The sequence below is a fragment of the Mytilus trossulus genome, chromosome 10 (assembly GCF_036588685.1).
Source record: "Mytilus trossulus isolate FHL-02 chromosome 10, PNRI_Mtr1.1.1.hap1, whole genome shotgun sequence".
In the NCBI taxonomy this organism is placed as follows: Eukaryota; Metazoa; Mollusca; class Bivalvia; order Mytilida; family Mytilidae; genus Mytilus; species Mytilus trossulus.
In genome coordinates, this window is record NC_086382.1 from 302,985 (window position 1) to 317,871 (window position 14,887).

Here is a 14,887-nt window from a genome sequence, read left to right on the forward strand (position 1 = left end):
CAAAGGTCACCGTACCATCGTAGCGAGAGCGTAGAGAAACCGTAATTCTTTTCGGAGAAACTGAACTACGATCTCACAGCGACGTTATTGCGACCTCACTACGCCCATCAAGTTCTCATTGCGACCCAACTACGCTTCTACTACGACTATATACAACCATAGTACGCTTCTAGCAGGCAGTTGCCGTCCTCATCACGCTCTTCTTACAACCTGACTACGTTCATACTACGACCATAATTCCCATTGTCATTTTCTCATAAAATATATGAAATCTCTCCAGGTTTTGTTTGTCTGTATGTAATTAGGACCTCTTGTCCATTTTCTCTAACGGCTCAACCATGCTTCTCGTGATTTATATAGATTAGACCGTTGGTTTCCTCGATTGAATGGTTTTACACTAGTTGTTTTGGGGGCCCTTTATAGCGTGCTGTTCAGTGTGGGACAATGCTCCGTGTTGAAGGCCATACCTTGGCCTATAAGGGTTTACTTTTATAAATTGTTACTTAGATGGAGAGTTGACTCGTTGGCACTCATACCACATTTTCCTATATATATATATTGACACATCTGTGTCATCTCTGCTATCGTTCATTTAAATATATTCATTTAAGCTTTATGGACCAGCAATATGTTGTCATTTAGGTTGGATTGGTTGGTCCGACATCTCTGCTTGATCAGGATTCGTTACTATCAGAGCTCCCTCTGCCTTTACATCAACCCCTACCACAACACCCACGTGTTCTAGTAGATTTTGATGGCATGACTGTATTGTTTCCGAAAAATCTACGTTTTAAGCAGAAATAAAAGTAATGGAACTGTATTGATATGGAACACGATGTTGACGTTATTACTGAGAACGTAGTAAGATCGCGGTATGAACGCAGTATAATCGTTGTAAGAGGGTGCTATAATCGCAGTAGAAGCGTGGTAAGATCGTGTTACAATCGGATAACTCGTGGTATGGTCGTAGTGAGAACGTGAGGAGCCTAGAAAGATCTTGATTAGCGTAGTGAGGTCGTAGAATAAGCGCGGTGAGAACGCGGTATAATCGTAAAGGGATCGTTGTAGAAGCGTAATGAGGGCGTAGTAACATCGTTAAACAACGAGAATTTACATTTTCATGACGCTCATACCGCGACCTCACCACGATCGGAATTTATTCAAGATCGCGGTGAGCGTGGTGCGATCGTGGTCTAGTGGGACAAGGGTTTAACAGTATCGCTTTGTTTATGTTTATGCATAGGTCCTTCTATATTGCGGCTTCTACTTTAAAATATGCATAAATTCTTTTTATCATTTGATTGATATATTATACTTTTTTCCCAATTGCCTATGGGTTTGAATATTCCTCTGACATATGTCGCCTCTCTTTTGATAACATTCTCGGTGGAGTTCAATTGTTTACTATACTTTTTACGATATTACTTTTAATATAATTACATTTTATCTCAGTCAAAATTTTGCTATAACTATAATTTGAAATACGTTCCATTTTTGTCCAAGTAAAAATAAATATGTATTTCTTAATAGTTGAATCACCTTATTACACATTTCAAACAAGTAAGTTGTTTCTATTACATAACATTGCGAAAAACAAAATATGATGTTGCAAATTTGTTATCGATTTTTATGTTTTCCTAGATTCATGTTGTAATATGGAATATGGAAGCACAGCTTCTTCTGTGATTACCTGTAATCAACAAATACCTTCACCTCTTCCAGAGGGACCACCTCTCCCGGATGGAAAGGATTATCATGTGTTTTTCTCGTATAGAAATATCGAAGAAGATTGAAATTGGACAAGAAATGTTATTACGGAGTTAGAAAGCAGAGGATTTAAATGCTGTGATCATGAACTTGATTTTCTCCCGGGAAAAGAAATAATTCAAAACATTAAAGATTATATTAAACGCTCCGTTAAAACGGTTCTTGTATTTTCAAAAGGATACAACGAAAGTCGGTATTGTAAAATTGAAGTTCATTTTTCCCTACATCTGTCTCTCAGCGAACACAAACATATACTTATTCCTGTCAAAAGGGAAGATTGTGAAATTCCTGAAGATTTGGAATTCTTTACATGGATTGATGCAAGAGAGGACATAGAACTGTGGTTTCCACAATTTCTAGCAGCGATCAAGGCCCCAGGTATATACAATGACTGCATATCGAAAAAGTATTTCAAATTAGGGGTTATCTGAATATAAAATAGAAAATGTATTATCTTGTGGTTAACATATAAATAGCAACTACTTTTTGGGGGCAAACGCCTTCCATTGTTTATTTTCATATTGACTGAAATTATGATAACATAATATTAATTGTTTGTCCCTTTCTTCCGAAATATAAATCATCTTCATTTCTCTCTTTTCTTTCACCGTACCGTGCAATCGACATTTCTATCTTCGACTGTAGATACTGTATATTCCCTTTTGATAACTTCTGCTTTTTTGGGGTTTTTTTTTAATGTCAGGGAATGTTTGTATTCAAAATAAAAAACAATCTACTATTTTCAAAAGTTGGTGATATTAGTTTCAATATGTTCATTTTATTTCTTTACCATGTTTACAGTTCGTGTAAAGCCACTTTTAAATGTATAAACAAGTGTAAATATAAAATTCCCATACAAACATATCTGTTTATTTATTCACAGTGGAAGCAGGTTTCACACAACCATTCGCACAGTTTCATAGTATGTATATTTTAATTTGATTCTTAAATTTTATAATTAAAATGGCAACAAAAAAAAGACACACCATCTTTTTTAAAAATAAATACGTAAATCCTTTTGAAATTAAAAGAATTAAGTATCTACTTATTACTATTTTCATGCTGATAAAGGATACTTCTTTTATAAATCTTCGTCAGCGTTTCTCGCAGAAGTATTACCTCTTGATAATTTTCTTTTACTCTTGTTATTAATTTCTACACTTGTGCTAATGCATTTCCAGTTAACGCGAAGGTCTAATATTTTGTTGTGCAACACTAATGTAGAATGAGGATATGGGTATAATTTCTTAGCGGCAAATTTTTATTGGTGGAGGATGCCGGAGTGCCCGGAGAAAACCACCGACCTTCGATAGGAAAACTGACAATCCTAGTCAATTAAGATTGGAGTCAAGTGCACCCGTACGAGCGGTGTTGGAACTCACAACGTCAGTGTTGACTGGCTAGTGATTACAGTAGTAACTATTTAGACCACTCGGCCCTTAACAGAAAAAATAAGACAGTACCTATCTGATGTTGAGAAACACATTTCTCGAAGAATAAAGTGGAGTGTAATAAAGAGTAGAAATGAATTCTAAAGTTTTATGGAAAATAGAAAATATTTTTTTAAGGAAAACATCGAAAGTATTTAGGGTTTCCCTTGCAAGTATTTCAACTGCAACGGCACAAGGACAAAGCAAATAAGCTTTCAAATTATTAAGAATTGAAACCATGAGAATAATAGAACATTTTTTACACTCGTGATGAATAGTGCGGATATTCCTTGGTTTGACCGAACAGGAATCGAACCCACGACCAATAGCACTAAAAGGAGAGCACGATACCAAATAATGAGGTTTCCTTAACATTCGCATAAGCCTCATATCATCTGTAACTAGCTTCTCTGTACATCCTTTTTAGTTTTTTTATGCGTTTTCTTTTCATTCGAATGAGTGGAATAGATGTAATCTTTTTTTGGAAATGATAATTAAATGCGTTTTGTTTTCATTACGGACTGCAAAGTAAAATTTGTTGCTTGTTTTTAGAATACGAAAATTTCGATACCATTTTCGAAGAAACCAGTACGAGTTCATGTTGTGGAGAGGCATTCCAAACCAGATATATCCCTGACTTTCTTCGAAGGAGTGGAATAGATGTATTTTTTTTTAAAATGATAATTAAAAGCGTTTTGTTTTCATTACGGAATGCAAAGTTGATCATAAGTTTTAAGGAAGTACACCACTAATTCATGGTTCCATTGCTTTCAATGTTTAATTCACTAATTTCAAGCAGGCACAGCTCGCTCTTTTTTTAGTTCAAATCAAGTGACAATCATTGCATGTTAAAGCAGCACTTTAATGTGTTTTGTACTGAATTTAGCATACCTTTAATGGCATGTAAGAGAAAACTGAGTCCCGGAAATCCGAATGTACTAAAGCAGGTACTTCAGATCTAACAAACAGGCAAAATGTACCCTCATTTTTAAATTTCACGCAGAATTTTCATTATTTAAGAGTCAACAAGTGTTCTACAATTATCACCAGTCATTCAGCTTTCATTTGATACCAAAACTACCCAAATCTTCTTCATATTTTGAACGTTGCGTAGAAACTATTTTGTACTACTAAGTATGTACTACTTTCTGAATGTTCCGTGAATGTACGTCCTGACCGGGCTCGAATAATTGGTATTTAACTTTAAGCTACTGCGATTACCTAAATAAAAAGGTTGTGAATCAATGCAATTTTCAGATAAATATCTATCAATTCTCCCACATTGAAAATTTGAATTACAGGTTTCTGATCTGGTGTAATAGCGGGCTGGAATCATGACTTTACCTACGACTGGATTAGAAAAATATAAATCTGTCAAACGAAATGCAGGACAATGCAGGGAATATATTTATAAAATAGCTTATAAAGCGGCAAAGTAGCACGAAATAAAACTCAGTAGTAGCAATAGATGAAAATGAATATTCCATCCTAAAACGTAGCACACTTGAGTAGTCTAGATGTAATACATAGTATAGATTACAAAACACAATCCTATAAAAAAAATTGGGTAGAACTTAGGTGCTATGGTAGTGTATTTCCTTTTCCTTCAGAGGCACCCGTCCTTTATCTGATGGCAAGTAAAACCATTTTGTATTTAGCTTAATATTATTCCTTTGGATATGTTCAGCTTAATTTTTGGCGACTACAAAATACGAAAAGGGTCAATCTATTGAATATCTAGTTGTGCGTATATATTTTTTATAATTTTTCCAAACTGAATTCTGTTTTCATTGATCTAACTAGAACATTAATATGAAAAGCACCGAAACTACCATTGTAATCATATTTCATATATGTATTTACAGTTTAATCCAGAAGTTTTGACCGAACATGTTGGTAAAGTGTCGTCGACTCGATTGGTTAGACAGCGTGTGGTTATAAATCCTAGTAGCCTAATTTGTGTGATAACATCATTTTTTATTATTGATTTTTTCCTTGGAGGACTGGCAATGATTTTAGTTAATATTGTCCCCTATGACGATGATTACTCGATGTTGATTGCTGGAATCCCGTTTGCGTCGATATCTGGAATACTTGGAGTCGCATGGCCATGTTATTGTTACTCTTCAAAGCGAAAGGTATTTAGATTTCATATGTTTTAAGATAAAAAAAAAAAAAAAGGATAACATCACTTTAGTATTTTTGTCATGTTATTTTTACTCTTCAAAGCGAAAGGTATATAGATTTCATATGTTTAATAAAAAATTACTATAATTTTTTGGGTCAAGTTTATTACTATGTGAAAAAAAAATCAAGAGACAATTCTTCTATCGCTTCTTGAACTAAGATTATTTCATTTACAATCCACTAAGACAGGCGGACAAACGACGAGGGGATATTTAACAACCTTGACTACCCATGAGGATTTGCAACGCAAAACAAAATAAACGACATTTGAAAAAAGTCAAATAAATAATAGAACTGAGTCCAAATGTCGCAAGTGCTGTTCACTTTATCCGTCTAAGGGCAGGCTTTTTTTTATTTATTTGTTTTTACTACTTTTTATTAGTATCTTATGGAAAATAAATGTAAGCTTGAAAGCGCTAAACAATGCAAATATCCATATAATCTATATTCTAAAAGACAGAATTGTTTTAAATAGTGGAAAGGTTCCCTCGCATTGTACATAATGTATCTGTCAAAGGTCATAAACTAAAACAATGTGTAAAACTAATGATTTCGATTTCTCCTATTTTCTTTTGTATATAGATATCGTTTAGAAATGGAGGTTATAGAGCGCATACAATGCACTTTTCCACATAAATAAGAATATATCAAAGGGGCATTACTCTTTGAAAAAAAATTTCGGCACTGATTTTCGAACATGATGATATAAATAAACTCGTCATAGATACCAGGATGGCCTGGTGTAGTGGTGAGCGCATCGGACTACTAAAACAAAGGTTCCTGGTTCTATCACTATTCCAGGAGGAAAATTTCAGAGACTAAGTTTTTCGGCTCTCCCTTAACACCAATTGGGAGTATGGTCTTGAGAAACGATGATAGTACGTCGGAAGTGGACGACAAATAGTTGACCTGTATAACGAGAGAGCAATATCTCGTGCACGTAAAAGACACCCTTGTAGATTTCGAAAAAAAGCAGGCTAATGCCGCTACAAGGCAGCACTCGCACCCACAAAGTGGAAAGGGATTAATATAAGTTGTTATAACTAGTTTCCCAATCCACTATAAATAATTATGTTTAAACTAAGATACCAGGGTTGGAATTTTTAAAATTGAAATGAACCTTTCATATTAATTATTTTTAAAATATCTGACAAGATATGTATAAGATAAGCGAGAGGGCTTACAGTGCAATTTTCTTTATAATTTACATTTCTCAGGGACAGAACTCCTGATGAAATCATTGATCAGTGTTGGTTTCCATATTGTGCCAAATATTGCTGATATTTTAAAATAATTGTATACGAAATCTAGGCTTTAATTCACTAACAATGCTGAAGCGCAAACTCTTAAAAACTACATATTATTAATATTATCTAATTGATTCATTTGATTATATATAATACCATTGTATGAATTCTTTCTTTGATGTTTGCTAGGAATAATAAGGCACTACTCTTAACAACATACGTAATTATTTCTTTTCCAGGGAGAAGTTGAAATGAAATTACATTTAGCTCGAGTAAACAGGGTTTTAGTGGCATCCAATATATTCATGACATACAAAATAGCAAGAATGACAGCAAAAGTCACCGTATCCTTCAAACAAATATTTTAAGTTCAGAGTACACCTACAATTCAATGTGCTAAGATCTGATGTCTTTGCAGAATTCACATTCCCCAATAAAATTTACAAAAATATTTACAGAAAATACTCAAAATTTGTGCTTACGTTCTAATCAGTATTTATCGATTGGGTGTCTGTAAGGCAACAGTATAATACAGGTGTTCAAAAGTCAGAAATCGATTGAGAAAAAAAACAAATCAGGGTTACAAACCAAAACTTAGAGAAACAAAATCGATCAAATGAAAAACATAGAACAGTTAATTTATGTATCTTTGACAATTTTACCTAGCCCATGCGCATGGTGATTTTTTATTAAAATAAAACTTCGGTTTATTCATGTTAATGTTTTGATGCTGGTCACAAGTCTACGCTTATACTTTATAAAAGAAAGTACTATAACCAGCTTTCTGTACATGTATGTTGCATTTAAAAGTCACACGGCATGCACGACGTTAGGTTCGAAATTTAACGGATAACCATTCCATTTGAGATGAATATCAGTATGTGATACTGCTTATATACATGAAACTCTGTTTACATTGATTTGTTTGAAGACTTTCAACTTAACAGTAAAAAGATATATTTTATTTATGACAACTGTCGTCAATGTATGGTAAGTTTTTGCCTTTATTGAAGGTAAACCACAAAAGATCATCTAAAAAATCGGAAAACAAAATTGAAATGTTAAATTATAATGCAACTTGATATGTTAGACCACTTTTCAGTGGATATTGCGATTGTCTGCCATGAATTAAACAAATGAAATTGGAGTGCGCGTAGTTAGCAAAACTGTATTTGCGATCGACAAATCCTCAGCCGACGGTTGTAAATCTTCGAATAGAGTGGTGCGATTCTTGATTTTAAGCAGATCAAAAACTCTTGTAAAGGCGTACAAAAAAAAGGCGAAAGATACTACAATCAAAATTAATAAACTGAAGAGATACCAATCATGGCAACAAAAATAAACCGAAAAACACAGAATTTCCACAACATTAACTATTCAGATTTGTAGCCAAATAAACAAACAATAACTACAAGTGATCAATTGTACTTATTATCTATTGAAATAAACAAAGACTACTGAAAGACATATATATCATAAATATATTGTCTTTTACTTTAATGAATTACACTATAAGACAAGAACTTGGTGTTATACGATGAATATCTCCTCCAAATGTGTGTTTTGCTTGAGCAATCAGTTAACGTAAGGAAAGGTATGAGTCTGTTTGTAAAAAAAAAATCGTTGTACGTCAAAAATAAAATACCTTGGGAAATAAAACATCTTCACCTTAAAGATAAATATTTTACAGGAATATATCAAAGAACACCACGTAAGACAAAGTGCAGATGAGACGAGAGTTAAAATAGTTGATAAAGAGGACATCACCGAAGTAAATGAAAGAACTTCGTTGATTGGCGTGAACACAAGGGCTATTGACATTGAAGTAAATTATATCTAAATTACGTATTCTTAACACTCATTCAATTAGTATTCGGGTACTTGCTTCTCATGGAATGAAATTGGAACTTCGTGCTCAAAATATGTATGATACCATGTTTATATATATATTTCTCTTCTATGTAGAATAGGTATCCTCTGTAATTTATATTAGATTTATACCGGCGACAAAATGTCAGTGTTTGTTCATAAAATTGTTTCGAAACTATTCGTCAACATATGGTACATTTTTTTCTCGATCTTAAACAGTTTTCAACTTTTTTTTTGTTAGATTTTAGATCATTTAGTAAAGTCAATGGCATTTTAATTTTCCACAAACGACAAGTTGCTGAACTTTGTCATTTTTAAATATTTTTTTGTTATATACTGAATGCAGGGTACATGTTTCGTCCACCTAGCCGAAGCTATAACTTCAAATGTTCCACAAATGGCAGAATGTTGAACTTTGGGATTTGTTTTTACTTTGAGTGGTGAGAAAGATTATAACTTGCGCAACATTTATGCTTTTTAGAGTGTACCTTTAAAAATACGGCGTTATACTTCATAATGATATCTAACTTTTTCATCTTCTACTTTTGCATACAGGAAGAAGCTCTGGACAAGATTTTAGATATATCTGTTAGCTATTTTGACAGGTTTTTGTCTGGAAAACTGCGCCATCCAAGGAACATCAGACATTCACGTCGGGCAGTCTGTTTATGTCAATTTTTGTAGGAAATAAACGAGTCATGTAAGGGAGAGAATACACAACATAACATTATTGAAGTGTAACAGTCGACATTGATAATGAATCTCACTTATATATAGCTTTTGATTCAATTCTGTTTTTTGTGATTAACTAGATTGAAATTTACTAATAACTTGTTATTTGATTTCACAGAGTTAAATGCCACACATTTGCATATGCGTGAAACGATTCCATTTGTGGCAGTTTTACCCTGGTTAATGCCTGAGCCTTGGTAGAGTATCTTCAAACTACCGTATATTACAAACCTTTATGCAAGAGCAGAACTTCATGGGATTTTGGTAACGTGAAAAGTATGCGAGTTAAAAATTTAACCGATCACATTTTGAATAATTTAACGATTGTATTTATTAATTGCAAGTGCAAGGGCGGATCCAGCCATTTTAAAAAGTGAGGTTCCCTTTCAAGGAGAAAGGGGGTACCAACCATATGTCCCAATTCAAATGCATTGATCGTCCATGGGAAAAAAGGTTGCAACCCCCGGACCCTTCCCCCTTTTTGAGTGTGTTAAAGTACACAAACAGTATAACAGTATATCACCCCTTTGGAGCGGGGTATTAAAATGATTGAGATTAAATAAGGTGAAAAAGAACTGAAAAAATCTTCTATGAGAAAAAGTCTTTCCTTTTGAATATAAAGGCATTGAGTCAAGTATTTGGAAACATAGATTCCGATTTTATATATATGTCCGCTTCATTTAAAGAATACTTTGGAATTCTGTCTTGATCTATTAATCAAAACGACGAAGTGCTTTATTTTGCCGTTTTCAATTTTATATCATTCGAGCGTCACTGGTGAGTCTATAGAAGAGGGACGAAAGATACCAGAGGGACAGTCAAACTCATAAATCGAAAATAAACTGACAACGCCATGGCTAAAAATGAAAAACAAACAGACAAACAATAGTACACATGACACAACATAGAAAACTAAAGAACAAGCAACATAATGTTGTCACATAAGCAACACGACGGGTGCCACATGTGGAGCAGGATCTGCTTACCCTTCCGGAGCACCTGAAATCACCCCTAGTTTTTGGTGGGCTTCTGTTCCACATGTGGCACCCGTCGTGTTGCTTATGTGACAACAAATCCGGTATATAGTCTTATTCGGTAGGTCACATTCATGAAAGGGAAGGGGATTGTAATTACGACGTAAGGAACATATCCGATATCATTTGTGAAACGGTTATTCACTAACGGTCAACCAACTCGTGATGGCGTCCGTTAAATGTACGAAGGGATGATTGCAACTTCACCATTTGGAACTCTTGCTTTAATAGCTTCCTTGTGAGCAGCAATCCTCTATCAAGAAAATCATGATAGGAAATTCAAGCACGGGTGCAGGTGCTACTGGAATGTTGCTACTTAGAAATGGAAAGTTCACAATTGGAAAGATGAAATCATCTCTTTTGTCGTAAAGTGTTGGTTTCAACCGACCCTCATTGTCAATTTCTAGATGTAAGTCAAGATATGAGGCCGACTTAACTGTAGTATCCTTTATCTCTAGTTCGATTGGCTAGACGCGTTCAACATAGTCACCAAATTTTTAATTATTTAGTTCTGATCGGTTGGAAAATATCCAACTCGAGGCTGCTCAAATAGTTACGGGATTAACAAGTTACGCTAGCCGGAACAGTATCTATTTAGAGACGGGTTGGGAAAAATTAAGCGTCAGACGGGAGGTTAAAAAATTATCTATGTTTTATAAGATTATAAATAACCAAGCGCCAGATTATTTACACGATTTGGTTCCGGATTTTGTATCAGATATTTGTAATTATAATTTGCGTAACAGTCAAAATATTACTATACCCGTAAATCGTTTATCAGCTTATCAACAGTCTTATTTTCCGTCATCTATTGCACTGTGGAACTCTTTAGACTTAAGTATAAGACATACTCCTACATTTTCCTTTTTTAAATTAACCTTGCACAAACTATACTATAGAAATAATAAATGTCCGAGATTTGGTTCTTTAGGAGATCGTTTGTATTCTGTTTTACACACAAGGCTGCGTAACAGATGTAGCGCACTGCGTGCTGACTTGTTCAAAGCAAATTCGATACAAAATGCAAATTGTTCATGTGGTTTTATTAATGAAAATGTTGAACACTATCTATTATATTGTATTCATTTTTCAGCTCAGAGAAATCTGATGTTAAATGAAATTAATGTCTTTAGTGTTAATATTACTATCGATTTATTATTATTTGGCGATGATGCTTTACGTACTGAAGAAAATGATATTATTTGTTTATCTGTTCAAAGATATATAAAGAATACCAAACGTTTTTCTCTGCATTAACAACCTTAATTCTGTTAACACATGTGATTAAAGATATTTCTATATACATGTAATGACAATAATCGAATGATCTTGATGACTATTTACTGTTAAGTTTTGTTATCAATAACGATTCAATGGATTTTAACGAAAGAATATAAGAATAAGTTTCAAATCTATACTTACCATTGTGCAGCTGACATCCTTTTCGAAACTTGGATAATATATTAAGATCCCACACTTTATTATGAGAAAACACACTTATTTAAGTTATGTCCACAAGAACAAAATTTGCGCATAGGTAATTCCACTAACTATTCGGTGTGTTTGTGTGGTATTTATACTGTAAAAGGATGCACTCGATTAAAATCCATTGATTCGCTTCAAAAAGTTTCCTTTTGTTTTCATGTCTTTATTCTTAAATTATTTGTTAGTTAGAAATATTTCATATGTTCATTAATTAATGTGTATATTTTGTATTTGTTTTGGAGAAGACGTTTCTAAGTTGTAAAACTTGTGTCTGATCCTTTTGTCATTTTGAACAATAAAATATGTTTAAACTAAACTAATTATTTAGTGAAAGAACATCATCTATATAGCGGAAAGTAGAGTTGATGGATATTGCTAACTTCTTATATTTCTTCCTAAGAAGTTCCTGTATGAAGTCAGCCACATAGTAATAAAGAAACAAGTCGACAAGAAGAGGGGCACAATTTGTTCCCATTGGAATGCCGACAGTCTGTTGAAAAACGCGTCCACAGAACGTAATAAATATGTTGTCAATCAAGAAATCAAGCATCTTGATAATGTCAGTTTCATAGAATTTTTTTTTAATTTAGAGTTATCCTTTACAAAGTAGGATTTATACCTCCCTAAGTCAAGATACTTGTATCTACGTTGGTCATTCTTTTTTATGAAACAAAGCAATACCAAACTCTTTAAATTTGTCTTTTAGTTTGGAATGTGGGATACTTGTGTAAAGTGTAGAAAAGTCAAATGTTTTAATACTATTACAACATGAAAGAGAGTTAGATTGTATGTACTCTAAAAGATTTTTGGATTTTTTAAGGATCCACATCTGATTCACGCCACCTCTAGAATAGGCAGTTTCACGATAACTTAAAAGCCCGTCTCTGATTGCTGATAAAAATAGATGTTAATAATTTAGAAACAGGCTTCGTGGAGCACTTGGAAGACCCAGCAATATACCGTTGTTTGTAAGGACACTTCTGTAGTTTAGGTGTTCAATACAGTAATGGAAGATCCAGTTCTTCATCTTTGGTTGATATTCCAAAGGCCCATAGAACAGACCTATGTTTATCCAGGATTTCCTCTTTGGTTAGTGTCGTGAGGGTATATGTTGAGTTTTCAAGTTAATTGTCCCCCAATACCTAATTCGTTTTTCAAACAGTTAATGTAATGAGTTTTACAAACAAAAACGATGTTGTTTTAGGCTTTATCTGCGGGGACAACAACATATTTGTCATGGAGGTAGGATAAGTGTTTTGCAACATTTAGGTCTTTACAGATTGACGTAGCATGGGCATTTATAGGCCCATTCAGTTTTTTAATTCTGATTTGTATCAACGACCTCACTGCCTTCATCCATTTAGAAAGAGTGTCTACGTCTTCCCTCTCGCGCTTTGCCCATTGCCTAGAATAATCCTGGACTGAATCCATCAACATTTTAAAGTTGTATTTCCAATTGATGGATTTAGGCTCACGATATTTGTGACCTTTTGATAACATATTTCGTAGAGAAGTGTTATTAACAATGTTGAGGTCTAGGTAATAACGTGGCCAGCCGGATTATATGCGAATTTGGAACTAGCACAAGTGCAATCAGGAGGTTTAGACTTGAAGTCGTCAATATTGAGATCCTGCAAAACCTGTTTGTAATTAAAAAAATATTTGCAATAGGTGTGGTATGGGTATAATAAATGATTGTTACAGGCCGATCTTTAAAATAAGGAGGTATTTTCGATTGAACTAATTTATGATCAAGGATATTGCCTAAGTTGACGTCATCGAGACCTTTGTTGGCAAAGGAAAGATTAAGGAAAGATCGTTTCTCTATTTCATCTTTTCCAATGCTTACAAGCTTGAAAAGTCTGTGACTTGCAATATCCGAAATTATAACTGTAACTTTGTATTGGTTCGAATGAGGCTTGGTAACAGTGGTTTCCACACATAAATTGAACAGAGAATGAAGTTTAGAAAGGGGTAATGAGTTTCGTGCGAATGTGATGAATACCTAACGGCTTTTGTATAAATGGCAACAAAGCATTAATATAGACATCATGCAAAGTAGGCCATGACTGCGTCTACTTCAAGGAGTAGAGTTTAAAATATTCATCACATTCACCGAGCTACACAAAGGACTAGCTAGAATACCTATACCATCAATTTGGTCATTGCAACCATATGTTGGCGTAGTTACCAATTGTCTAATCCAGTAGTCCTCTTTTTACTACGGAGAGGCGTTTCAGTTTAGGATTGTTAGAGCTATGGTATAAGTTTTCGATAATGCGAGCTGTCATAGAAACGATGGAATGATCGGGCTGATTAAAATGCTGGTAAAGAATGTCATTTGCATTGAGATTAATGTCTGATCGATGACCGCACATACGTTTGTTTAGCCTTCCTTTCTTTTCACCGACGTATACCAAATTGAATCCGCATAGGTTGCACTCTTATCCGTAGACGCCATTTATTGATTTACAATTCAGATCATCGTAACTTCTGGTAAAATATGACTTATTGGTTAAATTGCTAGTGAATTCAGCATCTTTTATTAGAATTTCACAAGTTTTGCAGCCTTTGGTCTCACATTTCGAAATGCTGGAGTTTTGTTGTGAGTCATCAAAATCCAAAATGTCTTTAAGGAGAACTGAACATGGCTGTATATGTGAAATGTTGCCACTAGTGTCAAGATCTTGATGTGTCATGTTTGAGATTAAAGTCATGTCTGGTGATGAAGTGACACCTGGGTATCAGACGACACCGTGTCCATGGTGACATCTGTTTCCGACCATTTAAAACTGGGCAACGTCCGAGCCATAATCCGGTTTGATCTTCGTAATTTCATGCAATTGTAATTTTGCTACTGGGCGGATGATGTCCTCGGGGACAAAATGTCCTACCAGCAGAGACTTCGACTTAGTGGTTATAATAGAGGGACGAAAGATACCAGAGGGACAGTCAGTAGTAGACGAATATAGTAGACGAAACGCGCGTCTGGTGCAAATTTAAAATTTCAATCATGGCATCTATGATGAGTTTATTGACAACCACGATGCAACTGCTGGTGGAGATTTTATTCCCCGAAGGCATTTCCAGCCCAGTAGTGGCACTTCTGTGTTGACATAAATATGATAAGTCATAA

General features: G+C 34.3%; 1 protein-coding gene across 1 annotated transcript; it reads left to right on the top strand.

Moving 5' to 3' along the window:
* Positions 1–3,000: 3,000 nt before the first annotated feature.
* Positions 3,001–9,241, top strand: LOC134686452 (uncharacterized). The gene is made up of 7 exons (XM_063546116.1): positions 3,001–3,004; positions 3,750–3,859; positions 5,063–5,335; positions 6,871–6,975; positions 7,586–7,621; positions 8,322–8,456; positions 9,056–9,241. Exons 1-7 carry the CDS (start codon positions 3,001–3,003, stop codon positions 9,182–9,184), a joined length of 792 nt encoding a protein of 263 aa, XP_063402186.1. The 3' UTR covers positions 9,185–9,241.
* The last annotated feature ends 5,646 nt before the right edge of the window (positions 9,242–14,887 follow it).